This window comes from Eublepharis macularius, chromosome 11, assembly GCF_028583425.1.
Source record: "Eublepharis macularius isolate TG4126 chromosome 11, MPM_Emac_v1.0, whole genome shotgun sequence".
Taxonomy (NCBI): Eukaryota; Metazoa; Chordata; class Lepidosauria; order Squamata; family Eublepharidae; genus Eublepharis; species Eublepharis macularius.
In genome coordinates this window covers 46,536,286-46,555,510 of record NC_072800.1, presented here as the reverse complement: position 1 = coordinate 46,555,510, position 19,225 = coordinate 46,536,286, and the positions used below count along the sequence as shown (strand labels likewise).

The 19,225-nt window shown below is 41.7% G+C and overlaps 2 protein-coding genes across 3 annotated transcripts in view; one reads left to right on the top strand and one right to left on the bottom strand.

Annotated features, from left to right (window-relative positions):
- Positions 1–2,638, bottom strand: part of HACL1 (2-hydroxyacyl-CoA lyase 1) — a 34,763-nt gene extending 32,125 nt beyond the window's left edge. The window contains exon 1 of the mRNA XM_054991234.1: positions 2,414–2,638. Within this exon, the coding sequence (XP_054847209.1) occupies positions 2,414–2,548 (135 nt within the window). The 5' untranslated portion in view covers positions 2,549–2,638. The remainder of the gene's footprint in view (positions 1–2,413) is intronic.
- BTD (biotinidase) lies at positions 2,417–18,215 on the top strand. 2 transcript variants are annotated; one of them, XM_054991235.1, is made up of 4 exons: positions 2,417–2,554; positions 7,738–7,966; positions 14,846–14,995; positions 16,545–18,214. In XM_054991235.1, the coding sequence occupies exons 1-4, from the start codon at positions 2,547–2,549 to the stop codon at positions 17,715–17,717; spliced, it is 1,560 nt and encodes a 519-aa protein (XP_054847210.1). In that variant the 5' UTR covers positions 2,417–2,546; the 3' UTR covers positions 17,718–18,214. The 2 variants fall into 2 exon arrangements, with proteins under 2 accessions (XP_054847210.1, XP_054847211.1); XM_054991236.1 differs by lacking the exon at positions 2,417–2,554 and adding an exon at positions 2,778–2,801 and having other exon boundaries at positions 16,545–18,215.
- The last annotated feature ends 1,010 nt before the right edge of the window (positions 18,216–19,225 follow it).

Here is a 19,225-nt window from a genome sequence, read left to right as displayed (position 1 = left end):
TTATAAAGCAGTAAACAGTAATTCTGCTGAAACATCATGTATAATAATTAACCGATTAAGCAACTGTCTTTCTAGAAATGGACATTCTAAAAGAGTTTTCTCCTTAGATCAAAGGTTGCATCAATTGATCAATTATGAAAGAGAGGTATGGTAATTATTTACAAAATAATGATAAGGTTGAAGAAATAGTTGACTTGAGCTTTAAACTAAGGAAATTGTAGCTAAGGAAGCTGAGAAAACTGTACCTTTATTTTAAATCTACAATTTTGTCTCCTTTAATCATTCTCAGTCCTAATAAGTGCTTCAAGATTCTAGCTTAAATGAAATTCAAAATAATAATTGGGGCAAGGTATGGGACTATGGAGACCTATATCTGATCAGAAGCTATTATGGTAAAATTCTTTTTAGCATGATATTCAGAAATCTCCACTTTTGTTTGTTTTACAACAGTGAAGTTCACTGCACAATGAGCTGATTTATTTCTCTCTCTGCCACCAACAATTCTGCTCCTCTAGCAAATCAGGGAAAAAAGACATATTCTCTTCCTAGGCATGTAAGTGCAGATTAATATGGCAGTTGTTTTGTGAGTTCTCCAGTGCCTTTTAAGGTATTTTTCTATAGACTCAAGTCTCCTATAAGGGAAGATATTTTTTTCAAAGATTCTCATTTTGGCTACATGGGGGGTGGAGTATTTGTACCAAGGTTTCATAAAACAGATCATATAAAAGTCACTTCTAACTTTAAAAAACATCTAATTTGTAACCAAGAAGAATTAATAGTTTTTCTTTCCACTTTTTCTTATGCCTGTTTTCCTGAACAGCTTCCTTCACTTTTCATTCAGAATTAATTTCTGAACTCATGTTCCTTCACATGAACATGCTCAGTATTCAGTGACTATGCAGACAAAGAAGCAGATTATAAATTAAATTTAGGGGAAACAAAGAACAATTGTAGGCCAGCAGCTATTTATTTTGCAACCACACAAAGCTTTAAAATACAGGCACTACAGGTGTAGTGGCTGAGGTGACAGACTAGAATCTGGGAGATCTGGGTTTGATCCCGTTCTGCCATGGAAGCTCACTGGCTGATCTCACAGGGTTTGTTGTGATGAATAAGTGGAGGAGAGGAGAATAATGTAAACTACTTTGGGTGCCCACTGTGGAGAAAGGAGGGCTGCTTCACACAATACAAAATCCTTACACAGAAAATACTTATCAACTTTTTAGGAAATTATTTGTGGTGTATTTTTTTCTCCTAGTATATATACATGTTCTGTAAGTTGTGGCTATTATACCATTTCCCAGCAATACACCTGAAAAGTACTACATATATATTACATTACAGAGTTTCTTGCAAATTCCTGTGCAGAGAAAGTGCCTTCAGCATTGGAAATTTGCAACATCTGAAGCACACAGATTATTCTGAAATCAGAATGGAGACCATTTCATGGCACTTAGGCCCTGAAGCCCTGAAGATGGTCAAAGACATTGCACGTAAATGTTCTACAACATCAGGCATGTATAAACTGATCCCCTTTGAAATGCAAATAGACTACAGGGACATCTGCAGATAGTCATTATGTACAAACTAATCCTCAAAGTGTTCTGAAACACTGCAAGGCAACTCCCAGTTTTCCTTCCACAGCTTCCAGTACAGCATGACATCTAACCTAGATCTAGAACAGCAGGATTTGAGTCTAGCGGCACCTTAGAAACCAGTAAGATCTTCAGAGTATAAACTTATAAGAGTCAGAGCTCCTTTTCTTCAGATCCAGAGGAGTTAGCTGTGTTAGTCTGTAGTAGCAAAATAAAAAACAGTCCAGTAGCACCTTTAAGACTAACCAATTTTATTGACGAAGAGAACGTGATTCTCGAAAGCTTATGCTACAATAAAATTGGTTAGTCTTAAAGGTGCTACTGGACTCTTTTTTATTTTCCTTTTCTTCCGATACCTTAAGAAGATTTATCTGAAAAAAGGAGCTCTGACTCTCAAAAACTTACACCCTGGAAATCTTCTTGGTCTCTAAGGTGCCACTGGACTCAAATCCTGCTGTTCTACAGCAGACCAACACTACTGCCTTTCTGAAACATCCAGATCTAGGAACTACGCTCCCAAGCTAGAGGCGAAACCTCCTCTTGCAGTGTGTTTGACTCCAACGACTCTAAACAACAGTTTAGGTAAGCACTTGCGGAAAGGGAAAGTTTGTTTAGAAACAGGGCAGAGCCCTGACTAGAGATTGCAGCCTCTAAACTGAGAAGCCCCGGCCATCAGGGCGAGATTCGGTCCTTTTGAAAAGATTTATTCATCCCTGCCCTTCCCCTACAGTTTTGAAACGAAATGACTCTCGCCGCTTTCCGTAGCGAGGTTAGACGGACACTTCCGGCTGCTGCTAAGTTCAAGGGTCCACACTCACTTGTGTCTTCAGGGCCTCGGCGATGAGTTGAGCCCCGCTGACGCACTCCTCTTCCTCCTCGACGCTTTGAGGCGCCATCCCTCGCTCGCCTGTGCTTGCCGGATCAGAGAGGAGCGACCCCATCCATCTCCACATGCACAGGTAGCCGCCCTTCGACCAACGAGGAAAGCGTTTTCACATGATGGGCAGAGCCCCCCTCGCTGTACGGACCGTCGGCGCGGCCAATAGCGGGGGAGAAGAGGCAACGGAGTGGGCGGAGCTTCCAGATATTCGGCGCCGACGAAAGAAACTTTCTCTTTGGGGCACGCACGGGGAGGGGGCGCGGCACCAAAGTTCGGTTTCTGATTGGCCAAATATGCCTAAGCAGCAGCCAATTAGAATTCCGAAGGTGAGAAGGCTGGTGTGTGGGGGCGGGGGGACGGCTGGCTGCTGCGCAGGCGCTTGGGCAGGCAGAGAAGCGCCGGGCAGTCGGTGTCTGCGTCGGGGAGGCCAGAGTCTGGTGGCGTTTCCCACATCGTTTAGGCAAAATGAGATTATACACCAACGAAATGCAACAGATACCATATGTGACATTTCTGTGTAGATCTCCAGAGTATTCATCATAAGTACAAGGGTCATTACAACAGCACCTCCGCAATAATCATTTATGGGACTCATGCAAAATATCACGGCTATCTGCAATATTTGTCTCTGCGGGTGCATAGAAATGGCACAGACTGGAAGTTTACATTAGAATAAAACTTAATCTTGAAAATGATGCTTTTTTGGTTTTGAAATTTGCAGGTACCTGACAGAAACTGATATTCTTCTTGTAGAACTTGCTATCATTTTCTTAAATCACGCCATAACTTGGAATTTTAAGTTGGTGAAAAGAATATTCAGATTGGCTATAGCGTATTTCCACAGCGATTTAAATCTCTTTTCCAGTCCAAGCTGTGCCTTTTTTTCTTTCAATGTCCAGAGGTTGCAAGATCACTACTTGCAACCTCAGCACACTGACGTATAGTTTTTCACTGTTTAGCAAGGAATTCGCTTTCACAAATATGACTGCACCTGAAAGTGGCAAAAGCCAGTTTGTCAGCCTAGGTATATTACAAGCTCATTTTCTTGCTGTCTTCTGTTTTGTGATATAGGACTAAAAAGAGACAAGACTGAATGTGGACGTGGATTGTACAAACGCATAGTACTCCATTTTCTCAATGCTATACATTAGAGTATTGGAGCTGGTATCCAAAGAACACATATCTGTTTTTTTAAAGTCTGTGCAGAAAAGCATTAAAAAAAATGAAATAAACAAATGCCTAGTTCTACAGGCCCAAGTTATTTGTGGGACAGAGGAAACTGCATACGCTTTCCCTCCTACGCTTCAGGCAAAAATCACTTCTGGTTCCAATCCATTTTTCCCAGTAATAAGAACAAAATGTTTTCTTTCTGTTCTGAGACATAATGTTTTGTCATATAAAAAGAACAATGTGCTCACCAGTGGGCCCCCAAACTTTAGGGTAGATCACTCATTTGTTGAGTTTTTGATGTTTTAAATATACTGGAAAATTATTTTACCTCATGAATCTGGTGAAATAAAATTTTTACTGTTTTTGTTTCAGAAGGTGAAAAGTTACACTACCAAAAGTTACAGTTGAATTACACTTCAAGATCTTAATGGAAGAGAAGTGGTATAAAATCAAATAACTAAAAAAATAAAAAATTGCAGTTTAGCATGGTCTTAAAAATATTTTATGAGGTTCCTAACCCCAGGCAACCCAATTTTTAGGAGCTGAAGTAACCAAACATTTGGGATTTTGCCATCCCTGCTTATTTGTATTTGGGGAAGGTTGGCTGTTTGTTGTTGTCTTGGGAGCAATCCTAGGCAGGTCTATTCAGAAGACCAACCCACTGAATAAAAGGGGATTACTTCCAGGAATGTGTTCTTCGAAATGACCTTAGAGAGCCATTCTGATAAATCTTGTCCAGATGACATCATTCCCAGACGTGTTGTTGTCGTGCCGGCTGCATGAACGTTTCCGCGCTACATGCAGGGCCGATTCTGCCGGTTTGGGTCCAAAATTGGCCCCAAATGAAGCATAGGAGTGCCCCTGCGGCTGGCATGACGACGTTCCTTCCAGGAATGATATCGTTGTGCCTGCTGTAAGTGTGCGTAGTGCGCGTTCCTGGTGTACCTGCTGGTGGCAGGCAACCTGCTGGAGTTTGTCACCTCCTGCCGATCACTGGTGGGTCAGCGGGCAAGGAGGCGAACCCCCGGGAGCTTGCCTGCCACCTGTGGGCACCTGGGATCCCTACATCTAGAGCATCTGGAATTTTGGACCCCCTGGGGTTTGCATGAGAATATCTCTCCTACTCAGTACACATTTGAGCTACCTGGCCAAACTTAATCCCTTTTGGGCAAAGGACATTTGGGCCAGACCTACATTTTTCATAGAAGTGCTGAGTCATTAATAGGGTAGGACTACCATTTGCCTGATTGGCACGTATTTTGGGAATTTTCTGGTTGGTAACCGTAACTATTGATGTCAGAGATCGAGCTTACCTGGGATTGGCTAGATCTGCTGATCAGTCTTACAGAGGAGGCTAGCTTAGGTCAGATTCTATTGCCCGTAAAAACCTAAGAGCTCTGGACTTTTCTTTGTCCCCACTTTGGAACAGTGGGACATCTGGAGACCCGAAGACCAGTGGGCAGGGGTTAAAGACTCCGCCACTATCTTGGTACTACAAGAAATTCTGTACATGCTCTGAAGATCTGACCACCTGAATTCTTGCTATGGTAACATTGAGACTAGGCTACTGTAATGCAGTCTACATAGGTCTTCTCTCAAAGTCAACTTGGAGATTCTAGTTGCTGCAGAAGGCTGCAGTTTGGTTATTATTGGGAGCTAGCTGGAGCCTGCATATTATTCCCATTCTTCAGTCACTCCATTGGCTTTCCATCAGTTACCAGGCTCAATTCATGGGACTGGCTGTCACACACAAAACTCTTCATGGCCTTGTCCCTCATATCTGTGGGACTGCCTCCCTCCCTATGTTCCACCACAGCAGTTTCAGTCATCTGAACAGAGCCTTCTGCAGATGCCACCTATAAACAGGCAAAATTAACGACTGCCCATACGCACACATTCTCTGATGTGTGTCATGTTTAATGCCTTAATCTTTATTTCAGCATTGTTTCAGCTCTTTATTGGATTTCTGCTTGTTTTCAAATTTCTGCGAGTTTTGCATTTGCTTCCTCTGTCGCCTTGTCTAATGAATGCCCCAGTTATTGATCATGTTGACTTACCCTGTGCAATCTGTCTTTAGTCTCGGTGAGAAAGGTGGACTATAAATAACATAAATGAATAAATAAAATTAAACAGCCTGCTCAACATAGGTAAAGTGTTCTTAGCTGAGTTAGACTTTATTGCTTTCGTTTGAGAGACCATGTGCTGTGTGAAAGTGTGCTCTTTCTGGTTTTGCTATTTTGTCTCTTTTCCAACCACCATTTCCCCGTTTTTTTCTATAATAAACCTTCTTGTTATAAAGACATTTTTTTTGTTTCCATAGTACAATATATTTCTCTGGGATGTTCCTCTTAATCTCTTCCATATGTGCTAGATTGCATGATTGCTACCCAGTCTTCCATATGGTATACTTAAGGGTTTATACCCAGTTATTCATTTAGTGGTCTATTACTGTCCCAGAAGGAACCCTTCTTGTGATCCAGTCTAGATGTTCTTAGGAGGTTCCTGAGTGGTAGCTAGTATTACCAGGGTGCTTCCAGGAAACCCTTGATCTAAGGGAAAGTTATCCTCCTTCCTACCATAACGTGGATTAAGCTATTGTCAGATGCATCATACCAAGACGGATGGATTCCTACCAAGATAGGCATCATGAGTGCTAATCCAAGGCACAGAAGGAACTAGAATAGTGCAAGTTGCAAAAAGTTTATTTTGGGGGTACTGCAGGTACTCAAATCAATGCAAAACAAGTATGACTGCACAGTTTGCCCCCTACCTATTCAGGTCACATAGTATTTGAAGCAACGATAGACATTTTGCTGCACCTTTTGTATTACTTGGGGATCCATTTGGGCACCAAAACTGCAAATTCTGGTTTTTCATAGCAGTATTTTGGATTAAATTCTACCAAGCCTTTAATGGTGTCCCCTCCCTCTCTTTTGCCTGATGCATCCTGAATTTATGCATAATGATATCCGAAAACAACTTGCCAGGGCCAGTGACAATGATGGGAGGCAGCAAATAAGAGTCCTTGTATCAAAAAATAGAGAAAATGGCATTGGGAATATTGAAAATTCTGTGCTTGGCCTTACCGGTTATGTAATGAATATGGGCTGAAATGTACTGCCTACACGAGTTATGAGAAACCGCATTGCTGAAATAGATCCAGAGGAGTTAGCCATGTTAGTCTGTAGTCTGCATGCATCTGACGAAGAGAGCTTTGGCTCTCAAAAGCTTATGCTACAATAAAGTTGGTTAGTCTTAAAAATGCTACTGGAATCTTTACTATATTGCTGAAATAGTTCATCTTTAGTCATGCTTGCAACTGTTTTTGTGTAAATGCAATCTATTCCTGAAATTAGTACACACTTTAGTATCCTATATTTCATCCCATCAATTGTAACAGTATTATAGTAGACTTTGTGCAAGAAAAGATTTCCTTTTGTTGTAAAAACTCCAGAACAAGAGACCAGGCTCCAAAACAAAGGAGAAAAGTTTGCATCATTTAGCGGATACCAAATGTTTTGTTATTTGTGTACTTAAAACTGTAGTCTGAGCTGCTATATTTCTTTGAATTATCCCCATTAAGAAATACAGCATAAGTAGGTAAATTGTTAAACAATGATTTTCCCATGTGGAGTAGATTATCTAGAATACTGAGTACTGTCCAGGCAAAATTTGGCAGAACATTTATGGCGTGAGGAGTCGGCCTAAAAATAGCTCGTGCTAGAGATCGTATACATTATTACCTAGAAGTACTGAAATTTTCTATGGTCAGCAATACCATCTCCCAGAAGTGGAGCATTGCAACACTCAGTGGCTATTTTTCTCACTAGCGGGTACAATCATAATTGTACAGTTCAGGAATCAGTGAAAATATTTCTGGCACAACCTTCGGTGCCTGTGTTAACTGAAACAAATTCATACTGTGGAACCGACATAGTCATACTTACTTGGAAGGGCTCTGTTCAGTTTCAGTATTGCAAGTGGAACTCCCCATTCAGTTGTCAAATTTAATAAGAGCTACAAGCATTAGATATTTAAATGCCTCATATGCCTTGTCACTCATGTTGCACTTGCATCTGTATTCCATTTCAGATTCATGGCAGTCGTCACACTGCGCACCAGCTGCATACTCCTGCTGTTGTGTCCTGAAGTTCTCCCCATAGATGTCCACACAGGGGGACATTACATTGCTGCTGTGTATGAACATCACGTCATCTTGAATCCCAATCCAACCATCATTACTGATCGTCAATCTGCTTTAGAGCTAATGAATAGAAACCTAGACATTTATGAGCAGCAAGTGATTGCTGCTGCTAAACAGGTAAGATAAAATGCAAGTTGTACGGGGGCAGAAGAGAAAATAGCAGCAGCCATGTAGGAAGCTGGCTTTTGTAGACAGAAGTTCATGCTTTCGTAAGCTGATTAGTTGTTAAAAGGTGTTGTGCCTTGTCCTTTTGCTGCATTGAGCTACCCTGAAATCATTAGAGAAGAACCTGCTAGTCTTCGAAGCAACCTTCCAACATCTATTTTTACATTTAACTGACAATTAGGAAGACTTTAATAAGATGGACTGGCAAACCTTTCTTAAATACCTAGATGTGAAAGAAGTTGCCTGTAGCTGTTTAATATAGGGGGAGAAAGCATTCTCAGCCCTCCTCCAAGCATGTTAAGTGGTCTCTAATATTTATAAGACCACAGTCATTCAAAAGATGTAGACTACCAGTAGCAGCTTGTCCCATATGGCAACGTTGAGGATGTACCTGGCAGTATGTTGCCCTGGAGTGACCTGACAGGCTGGTATGTCCTCTGGAGAGATAGAAGATGTGGTATGTGTGATGCCTCAGATTGTTTGGGTGGTAGCAGAACTGTACATGGACATTATTCGATTAGATGATGAAAAAGCAAAAGATTTTTTTTTTTTGAGAATGGGATTCTCAGCTGCCTCAACTCTCTAGCCAGCAGCCACGTCTGCGTTCCATCCCTGCCCTATGCTGGAGAAGACTGTGTCAGTAGAACGGGATTCAGCTCTATGATGATCTCCAATTTCCATAGCCCAAAAGATTCAGTTGTAAGGCTTTGGGTGTGTCTGTCCCCATACACTAACATTATAGAAGGCAGAAACATTGAGTTCATTTGGGGAATGTCTGTTAATTTTTATGTCTGTTCATTGTGGAATGATGTGGGGTGATGCTGTGTTTGGACCACGTTGCAGGAGAAATGTGGGTATTGCAATTATTAACCATTGCATTTGTCCCATCAGGTAAAACAGGGTTGCACTTACTGTTGTTCATCGAGTGGTCTTCTGTGCAGACACACATGGGAACTGCGCATGCGCAGACGAGCCATGGATGTACCAAAGCTCCTAGAGGTGCAAGATGCTTACTTAGCCTTTTCATGCGCTTTCCCCCTCAGGCACAGCTATAAAAAGTGGGGCAAGTGGCTCACTCCCTCAGTTCTCTAAGCCACTGGTGTAGAAGGAAGGTAAGAAAAAGAGCACATGGTGGAGAAGGAGGGAGGGATGTGTGCCTCCACAGAAGACCACTTGATGAACAACAGTTACAGCTAAGTGCCACCCTGTTTTCATTGTCGTGTCTTCTGTGCAGTCCAACGTGGGAGATTAGTGAGCTAACTTGCAATCTCAGGGCTTGCAATTCACTCACCCTCCTAGCCGAGGTTATAGCCACCAGAAAGGCTTTTTTAGCTGTCAGAACCTTAAAGAAAGGCTTAAAAGGTTTATGCATGATTGAAGCTGGGGAGTCAGCCAGGATGCTAGAAGCTAGAGGTTTGGTAAACCTCTGAGAAAGAACTTGCGTTGTGGCTGGGCAAAGAGAGATTGCCCATTTATATTGTTATGGTAGGCTGAAATGGCTGCTAGATGGGCTTTAATGGAGCCAAATCTTGATCCTTTAGCTGGACCAGTTAGTGCAAAACAGTTGGTAACGAGGCTGAGACCAGGTTCAAGCTGTTGCCTGTGTCCGAAAGAGAAAATCCTTTCCATTTGGCTGGGTATGATTTCCAACAGGACCTTCTGGACTGTGGAGGAGAAATTCAGTTCAGGCAGGATATGAACCAGTCTGTCAAATTAAGAGTGCCCGGGTCACAGTGGAGAACCACATCGTCCTGTAGCAGGGTGTGGTGTTAGGGAAAATGGTAGATTCTGCCCTACATCATTTGGAATAGAGTAGCAAATTACAATTGCCAAGGAACCTTCCCTCAACAACTTGCTGAGTGTCAACATCATGAGGGGGGAATGTATAAAGGGGGGGTGCCTGACCATGGGATCTGAAAGGCATCCCCGAGAGAGGCCTTCCCCTTTCCTGCCCATGAGCAATATCGAGCACATCTCCTGTTGAGGTCTATGGCAAACAGATCTCACATTGCAAAAACAAAGCACACATTGCATTGCAAAAACAGCCGAAGAAGTTCATGGGAACGGACCATTTGTAGTTCTGAGATTTGGACCAGCTTAGTGCATCTGCCAGAACATTGTCCTTGCCTTGCCATTGTCCGTACCATGTGTATGGTAAAGAGAGTCGATGCTGGATAGGCCATGCCCGTATCAGTGAGGATTCCTGGGAGAGAGCCAGGAAAGCTGTGCCCCCTGTCTGTTCAACTAATGCAGTTGTATTGTCCATGCATATCTGAACATTCTTGCCTTCCACTAGGCAAACAAGAGGCTTCAGGGCATACCTTATTGCTCTTAGCTTGAGGAGGTTGATGTGCATATACGATTTTTGAGGAGACCATGCTCCCTTTACCTGGTTGGTCTCAGAACAAGTTCCCCATCTCAACAAAGAGGCATATGTGAAGATCAAGATGTGAACTAGGGAGGAGCCAAAGGGGCTTCTCACTAAGAGGTTCTGTATGTTATTCCACCAATTCAGGGACCTATGGATGAGCCTCGGGATAGAAAACCACTTGCATGGGTTCTGGCACTGTGGGTGGAACACTTTAATGAGCCAGTTCTGCAGGGGACAAAGCCTCAGTCGGGCAAACGGAACAATCAGAGCCAGAGAGGCCATAAAACCTAACAATCTTTGAATTTGTTTTGCATTTGGTGCCTGTATGAAAGGACCTTGTTCAGAGTGAAAAGCATTTCCCTATCCTTTCCAGGGTAGGAAAGGCAAGGGCTAGTGTGGAGTCTAAGAATGCCCCTACAAATATCACCTTTTGTTGGGGAACCAGGGAAGACTCCATATTGACCCTCAGGCTCAGCTGGTGGAGGACAGAGAAAAACAGAGACTTGTGCTGGGAAATGGATTCTCTGGTCTGGCTCACTAGAAGCCAATTGTCAAGATAGGGAAAAATGGTACACCCTTTTTCTCTGAGATTGCTTACTACTACTGCCATGATTTTCGTCAAGATACAAGGGGCAGAGGAGAGGCTGAAAGGAAGAACCTTATATTGGTAGTTCTCGGAGCCACATTGAAAGCGAAGGAGCCTTCTGCAGTGAACATTTATTGGAAGATGAAAATAAGCATCTTTTAAGTCAACAGTAACAAACCAAACCTGGACTTTTTAACAGGGGTAAAACTTCTTTTAACGACAACATTTGAAACTTTTTGAAACTATAAACTCGTTTAGGGAATGGAGGTCTAAAATGGGGCAGGAGGCCCCTGACTTTTTGTCCACAATAAAATACCAGGAAAACACCCTGTTGGTATAAACAGATGGAACCGGTTCTATGGCCTCTTTCTTCAGCAATGACTACACTTTCTCTAAGAGTAAGGCGGGAGGAGGTGGAGGGTTGGACAGAGGGGGAATGTTGAGCGAAGTTGTCTTGAACTCCAGACAGTAGCCTTGGTTGACTATAGACAACACCCAAGCCTCCTGTGTGATTGACCCACAAGCCTGTAGAGGAAGTGAGTGGTTGACTGACACTGCACAAGAGGATGTGGTGTCAAAAGCCTTGCTCATTGAACCCAGACTGATTCCTTGGGGATCAGGAACTGTCCTGTGATTTGGTTTGGAAGTATCTCCTCTGAGGTTGAGCAGAGGCTGAGGAAGAAGACTGTTGAGAGCCTCTGGGCACTGTGGGCATTGGTTGGGGATAGAACTGATTTTATTTACTATTATAAGGTACATATGACCGTGGGGAAAATTTTGTTTGAAAGGATTTGGGTAGAGACGTGTGATACCCAATGACCTTGCTGTTACCTTCTCATCCTTAATCTTTTTGAGTGCTTTGTCCGTGGTGGATGAAAATAGGTCTCCACTTCCAAAGGGAAGGTCATCATAGTGCTGTGGTTCTGAGCCACGCATGCCAATGTATGACAATTGCGGAAGCCATAGCTCTCGAAGAGCAATCTCCAATATGTCTGGCTATATTAATTTGTTGTTTATGCCTTATGGCTTCTCCTTGCAAAATGTTTACAAGCTTTTGCTTATAACCAGAGATTAGGCTTAAGTATGGGCCTATCTTTTCCCATAAGAAAAGCTGATAGCAGGCCATGGTAGTCTCATAATTACCGATTCTAAAAGTTAAGACTATGGAAGCATAAACGTTTAATCTCATTCTGTATGGACTCATTTCTGTATTTAAAATCTTATATTTTTATATATGCCAATAAACGCTTGCTTGAAAAATAAATGTTTCTGCCCACTATATCTAGTTTCCTGCCCTCATTATTGATTGGAGCCAAATGGCTAGTGCTTTTTTGGAGGCCTTTGCCTTGAAGGGTCTCAGTAACAATAGAATTGGCAGGAAGATGAGTAAACAAAAAACCTGATCCTTCTTGTTTGGTTTTATACATATTATGTAGCTTTTTTGATGTTGCTGGAATTGAGGCCAGTCTGGACCACACATCTTTGGTCACATCAAGCATGCCTTGCACGTTTGGAAATGCCACCGGTCCAGTCCTTCTGCGTGCAGGACTATGAAGACTGGATCCAAAGAGTTTGGAGAAGAGCAGGTTACCTCAGTCTCCAGAGATCTCACCATCCAAACTAACTGCTCAGTGTACAAGTGGAATTCCTCACTTGGTGATACAGCAGATTTATCACAAATAAATGCCAGTGGAGAAGATTCAGATGCAAGATCAGAGCCGACATTGGAATTGTTGTCAGAGTGCATAGTATGGTTCACCGGTTCCAGGATAGTGTTGTTTTCTGGAACCTTGGCTGGAACCAATGTAGGTTTAGTTTTACCTCTTGGTTCTGAGTAAACTGAAGCATAATACAACAACATTTTATTTATATACCACCCTTAATGTCTACTCAGAGTGGTTTACAAAGTGTGTTATTATTATCCTCATGACAATCACCTTGTGAGGTGGGTGGGGCTGAGAGCTCCAAGAAGCTGTGACTGATTCAAGGTATCCAGCTGGCTTCAAGCAGAAGAGTGAGGAATCAAACCCCGTTCTCCAGATTAGAGTTCTGCTGCTCTTAACCACTACACCAAACATAAGGATCTTCACCATGGAAGAATTAATGAGGGGGCTGGTACGTGCTCAGCAAACTGTCAAATCCGTAAGCATGATATTGGAAACCATATGGAGAATAATGGAACCAATGTAGTTTATAGAGAAGACAGTTCCAAGCGATTGTCATTTTCAGGTGGACTCAAGGGACCCCTCTGTCTTTTCACAGGCTGTATAGGTGATGACAGCAATGGAGAACTGGCTGTAGTGGTTTTATTTCAGAAATCTCACCCTCTGAAAGGGATGGAACCAAAGTGGAATGCTGTCTGGGAGATGGAGTTCTCAGATACCTGGTTGGACTTGATGTAACTGAAGGGATCAGAGCTGAAGAAGAGGGTTTTTTCCTCATTTGTGACTTAGAAGTTGATGGTGTATCAGCATGCTTTGATTGAGCTTAGCCTTTTTTGTAGGTGGCTCTAACTGGCACCAAGATGGAACAGATAAAGGCGTAGCTGGAACCGACTGGTCCTTCTGAGCAGAGATAGGTGCCAAACATGCTGGGGAGACTGAGAAGTCCCATTCTCTGTGGCATCCATTCTCTGTGGCAATATGATTGGATTTAGTAGAGCCCTCCAGTGCTGACTCCCAAAGAGCTGCTTTAAGTTGTGATGCCCTTTCATGGCTCACTTTGGGCGTAAATTGTTTGCAGACCACACACCGCAAGGCAGTCACCCAGATAAAGCCATCTTCATCCTACAACGGGAACGCTTCATGAAGAGGGCCTTTGACAAGATGGAACTGAAGGCTCTAACTTGCATCTATAGTGATGAAACCATGGACCAGAGAAGAAGACACATCCTTCTTCAGCAGCAGCTAAAGAAGAACTGAGGGAGGGAACTTCTCGCCCCACCTTTAATAGCTGTGCCTGGGGGGCAAAAAGGCTAGGTAAGCATCTCGTGCCTCTAGGAGCTTTGTAATGTCCACAGCTGGCCTGCACAGATAAGCACATTTTATATAGGATGCTGCAAGTTCAGGCTGTGCACATAATCTGTTTATAGCAGTATACATTTGCCAGTATTCATTTGCCCAAAGGCAAGAATTCAACATGGTAATAAGCAACAAGAATCCATCTTACACTGAACACAAGTAAAATGTAACATCTGAAAAAGGCTCCTGCGTGTTCAAGTTCTCTAGCATAGCAAAGCAAAAAATGGAAGGCATCCAGCTGAAAATATAAGAACCCATAGCTGATCAAAAAATGCCTGTATAACACCACATGCAGCCCTAATAGCCCAGACTAGCCCAACCTCATTAGACGTTGGAAACTGAGCAGGATTGGTACTTGGATGGAAAATCACCAAGGAAGACGAGCTGCTATGCAGAGGAAGGCAATGGCAAACCAACCACCTCTGCTCATCTCTCTCTTGCCTTGAAGACCCCATAAGGTGGGATTTCACAAGGTCGTCATGAGTTCTACTTCAAAGGTACACTTTACTTTAACACCTCATGAAGCACACAGCTCCCTTGAAAAGCCTAGAGCAGAGGAAAATTGATGGTCCTTATATTAATAATACTCCAGATTAATTTTAGTTGATGCACTAAATAAAACATCAATGGAAAACAAATTAGTGTAGTATTACCTAGAGATGGATTTTTCAACAAGAAGGAAAATGGCATAGAAAGACTAACCATGTAATACTATCCCAACTTGTTTTCTGATGCAGCTAAATATTTCACACTATACTCATGCATATCCACAGCTTCTCCTTAGAAAAGATTTCATGTAATTCCTTCTTTTTTTCCCCTTTTCCTGCCTAATAAACATCTTTATTTACCATTAGGGGGCAAAAATCATTGTCTTTCCTGAAGACGGAATTCAGGGATTCAACTTCACCAGGACATCCATTTATCCTTACTTGGATTTAAATCCTTATCCTGACTCTGTGACTTGGAACCCATGCAAAGAAGCACACTTGTTCAAGGACACAGAGGTATCAATTGCAGAATCCCTTAATGTAGTAAAATTGTTATTTTTAAAAACCATGCTTTTTAAATGCGAGATACAATGTAGTGATACATATAAATAAATAAACATAATAGCATTTCATAGGGCTTAGACAAAGGAGAGCAATTATTACTAAGAACTAGATTAACAGTGCAATCCTGAACAGAAGCATACTCTTCTAAATCATTAAACTGAGAAGGGTGTAAATTTATGGGCCTTCAAATAAGTTGCCTCCACCCACTGTCCATTCTCCATGGCAAAAAATATCTGGGAGTTATCCAGGGGGGCTGGGGAGGGCACTTTTCCAGCAAACTCCACCAAATTTTCAGGGAACCTACTCCTAACTTTCCTCTAATGACCCGTCTGGTTTCAGGAAGATTGGATTCTGTGGATAAGTTCTATGAGCTCCTGAACAAGGTGCATGAAATTCTATGAGCCGTTTAACAAGGTGCATGAAAAATGCCACCCCCATCCCCCAAATAACCCTGAGATATTTTTCCCCATAGGGAATAATGGAGAAATGGTGGAGGCATCTTCTTTGGGGGCTCATAACATTGGCCCCTGAGGTCCAATCTTCATGAAACTTGAGGGGTTTTTAGTGAACAGTCTGGAGTAGGTTCCCACCAAAGTTGGTGAAAAATGACTCTTCCATCCCACCGGATAGCTCCCAGTGTGATTTTACGACAGAAAACAGTAGTTGAATTTTACCAATTTTGTTGTTGTTGAAAATTCTGTAAAAATTCAGGATACCTGATTTGGAATACCCAGATTTTACCAAATCAGCCAGAATTTGGTATTTTAATCTGAATTCTGAACCAAACTACCTCGAGAGCCTTCAAAACCTCATAAAGAATTTTTAAGGCACTCCATGCTGTATGCTTTTGCATACACCAAACTCTCTTGCTGAAGGCTGTGTATGTAAAGAGGATAGCTTTCTTAGGGCACACAGGGCCTATTTGTCACAAATTTTCACATTTTCGGTTTTTGCTTCACAGAATTAATGTTTGCTGTTCAAAAAACCCTTCTAAATCAACACACAAAAATCTTTTAAGATTTTTCCTCTAGTTTACTTAGTATAAATTATTCTGTATTTTCCAAAGTTTACTACTACCCTTGAGAGAGACATTGCTTCTGCTTATGTAAATCTTTGGGCAACCACACGTTTCATCAGTTTTTTGTTTTTAAAGTGTTCTATGTTATACTGACTGCATGAGTAACAGACACAGTAGAATGCATACAAAGCTCCATCTGGTGCAAGAAACCTTCCTCTGCACTGAGGATCGAACCTGCTACAATGAATGTAAATATTTCAACACAGAAATTTAATGTATGGGAGAGAATCTCCACTGCAGTGCCAGCACTAGAGATGGTTGTTTACATCACCTTCATAAACACTGGCTATTCTAAGCAACGGTTCTAATTAAAACTCAAGTTACATGTCCACATGTTAAAATGTATAGTTAATGTGAATGGCTAATTAATAGCATTGCCCAAGCTATCACACAGCATTAACACTTTTTAAAAACTTTCTTCAGGTTCTTCATCGACTCAGCTGTCTGGCACAGAAGAACAATGTGTTTATTGTAGCCAACGTAGGAACTAAGCAGCCCTGCAAGCATAGTGATTCCAAGTGCCCACCAGATGGGAGATACCAGTTTAACACCAATGTAGCATTCAGTGACAATGGCACTCTCATAGCCAGATACCGAAAATGGAATCTGTATTTTGAGTATGCCTTTGATACCCCACCAGAGGTAGATCACACACTTTTTGATACACCTTTTGCAGGCAAATTTGGACTCTTCACTTGTTTTGATATCCTTTTTTATGAACCAACTGTGAGCCTTATAAAGAAATATAATGTAAAGCAGATTGCATATCCTACTGCATGGATGAACCAGCTCCCACTCCTGTCAGCTGTAGAGTTTCAACAAGCCTTTGCGACTGCTTTTAACATCAATTTTTTGGCAGCAAACATTCACCATCCTAACCTGGGTATGACAGGAAGTGGTATATACACACCATCCAAGTCTTTCATTTATTATGACATGGAAAGTGTTAATGGTAAGCTTATAGTGGCTGAAATCCCTGTCGTTACATCAGAGAATAAAAGCCACATGGAGGACATTACATCACCTGATAGTAACGTGCAGAAAAGTTCCCTAGGCTTCCATACGGACAATAATGTTTGTCATAAGGAAGATAAAGTCCACTGTGAAAAAGCACTGAAAAAAGCCCATCAAACCTTTCCTGTATTCTATGGAGAAATGATGTACGATAATTTCACTTTAATGCCCATTACTGAAACTGAAGGCAACATCCAAGTCTGTTCCAACACCCTTTGTTGTTATTTAAATTATCAGAGATTTGATAAAACTAATGAATTGTATGTGTTGGGAGTTTTTGATGGCTTACACACAGTGCATGGAACATACTATGTACAAACCTGTGTCTTAGTGAAATGTGCTGGTCTCAACTATAGCACTTGTGGGCAAGAAGTCACAGAGGCCACTGGACTGATAGACTTTCAACTCCAAGGAAATTTCAGCACTGCTTTCGTCTTTCCTCTTTTACTAACATCAGGAGTCACTTTGGACTTTGCTAATCATCTGGGCTGGAAGAACTACTACTACTTCATGCAGAAAAAGGGAGCTTCTACAGGCTTAATAACAGCTGGTTTATATGGACGATGGTATGAGAAGGACTAGAATGAGCATTTGTTACAACAAAAAATAGTGCACTAAAATGAATAAACTGAAAATCCAATAAAAGATATTTTCCAGTAGTGTGGATTGGGCTTTAACTGTATATGCCTGAAACATTGTTTTAGGAGTATTTTATAAATTACAAGGCTCCACGCATTTCGCTGACTGGCAGCTGCAGTTCATGCACTAAGCACCAGCTTAGAGGGAACATAAAGATTTGGTGGCAGGAGCTGCCAGTGTATATAAAGGTACCGGAGAAGCGGGAAGGCTTAATCTCAAGTTTTCTACTATCATGTGAAACAGAAGCTACTGGTTCCATGCCACTTGTCATCTCAATATGACACATGCGGCATGGCATGGAAATGGACTCTTTTGCTGAACAAATGGGTGAGAGACTACCAACTAACCAGAGATGCTTAGGTAGCAAACTTTGTGTGGTTTTTAGGCAGATTTTAGCCTAGCAATAGAAAGGATTGTTTGTTTTCATATCTATTGCCTGAATTCAAGTGCTTTATACTCAGCAGCACTCTTTACTTAATAAACTGAAGAGGTTTTATTTAAGGCTGTGTCTGGACTCATAAACTGCATGGGCATACAACGTCAGAGAACCCAGAGGATGAAAAGCATGACAAAATAAAATGGACCAGTGCCTTCCTTTTGCCTAAGGGGTCTGGAGTAGCTGTTATCAGCACCCAGGAATAGGAGTTGTGGGTATGTGGTTCCACCACCCCTTCCCCACAAATAGGGAAAAAAATCACAGACGTGCCCGAGTCAAATGGCGCATGCAACACTATTTTGATGTTTGACCCAAACAATCATACACCATTTATTTCAGACCTACAAAACTTGACAGCATTATTCACTGATAAAGCAGCATCACCTTTGCTTGCTTCTTAAATTTCATTGCCATATTTTCTGAATGGTTGATTAACCATTTATCTCCTGAAAGAGTTGGAAAAATACTTTTCATTTTATTCACTGTCTTTACAAAACAAAGATTTGGCTGTCTTTTAACAAAGGTACAGTTGTATCTTCTCTTTAGCGCATTACCCCAAAATAGTGGTATCCTGACTTTGACGGTGGAAAAAGTCCAGAGCACAAGAATCTTTCCTTTGTACCATATATCGAAACTAAAATAGATTATTAGGGTTATTCAATTTTTCTTCCTGTGCTTTGGAACCAAATAAGGTCTTTAAGAAGAAGACTACTTTGGTTATGAAGCCAAGATCATCCCCCCAGTATATAGTTCTAATCCTTCACTGCTGCTCCTCTAGCAGCTCGGGGACCCCTAAGCCTCCCATACAAGAGGGTCTAAGAAGTGTTTTCTGAATAAAAGGATTTTCTGACTAAAAATACAAAGCCCTTTTAAATTACACAAAAGTAATTAAATACCACTTTAGTGACATAATTACCTTTAAGTATTTGACTTACCAGTGTTTAGAATTAAGAGGATCAAAAAGGCTTTGTGTAATAGAATTTATAAATCTGAGGCATCCAATAAAAAGCCCTTT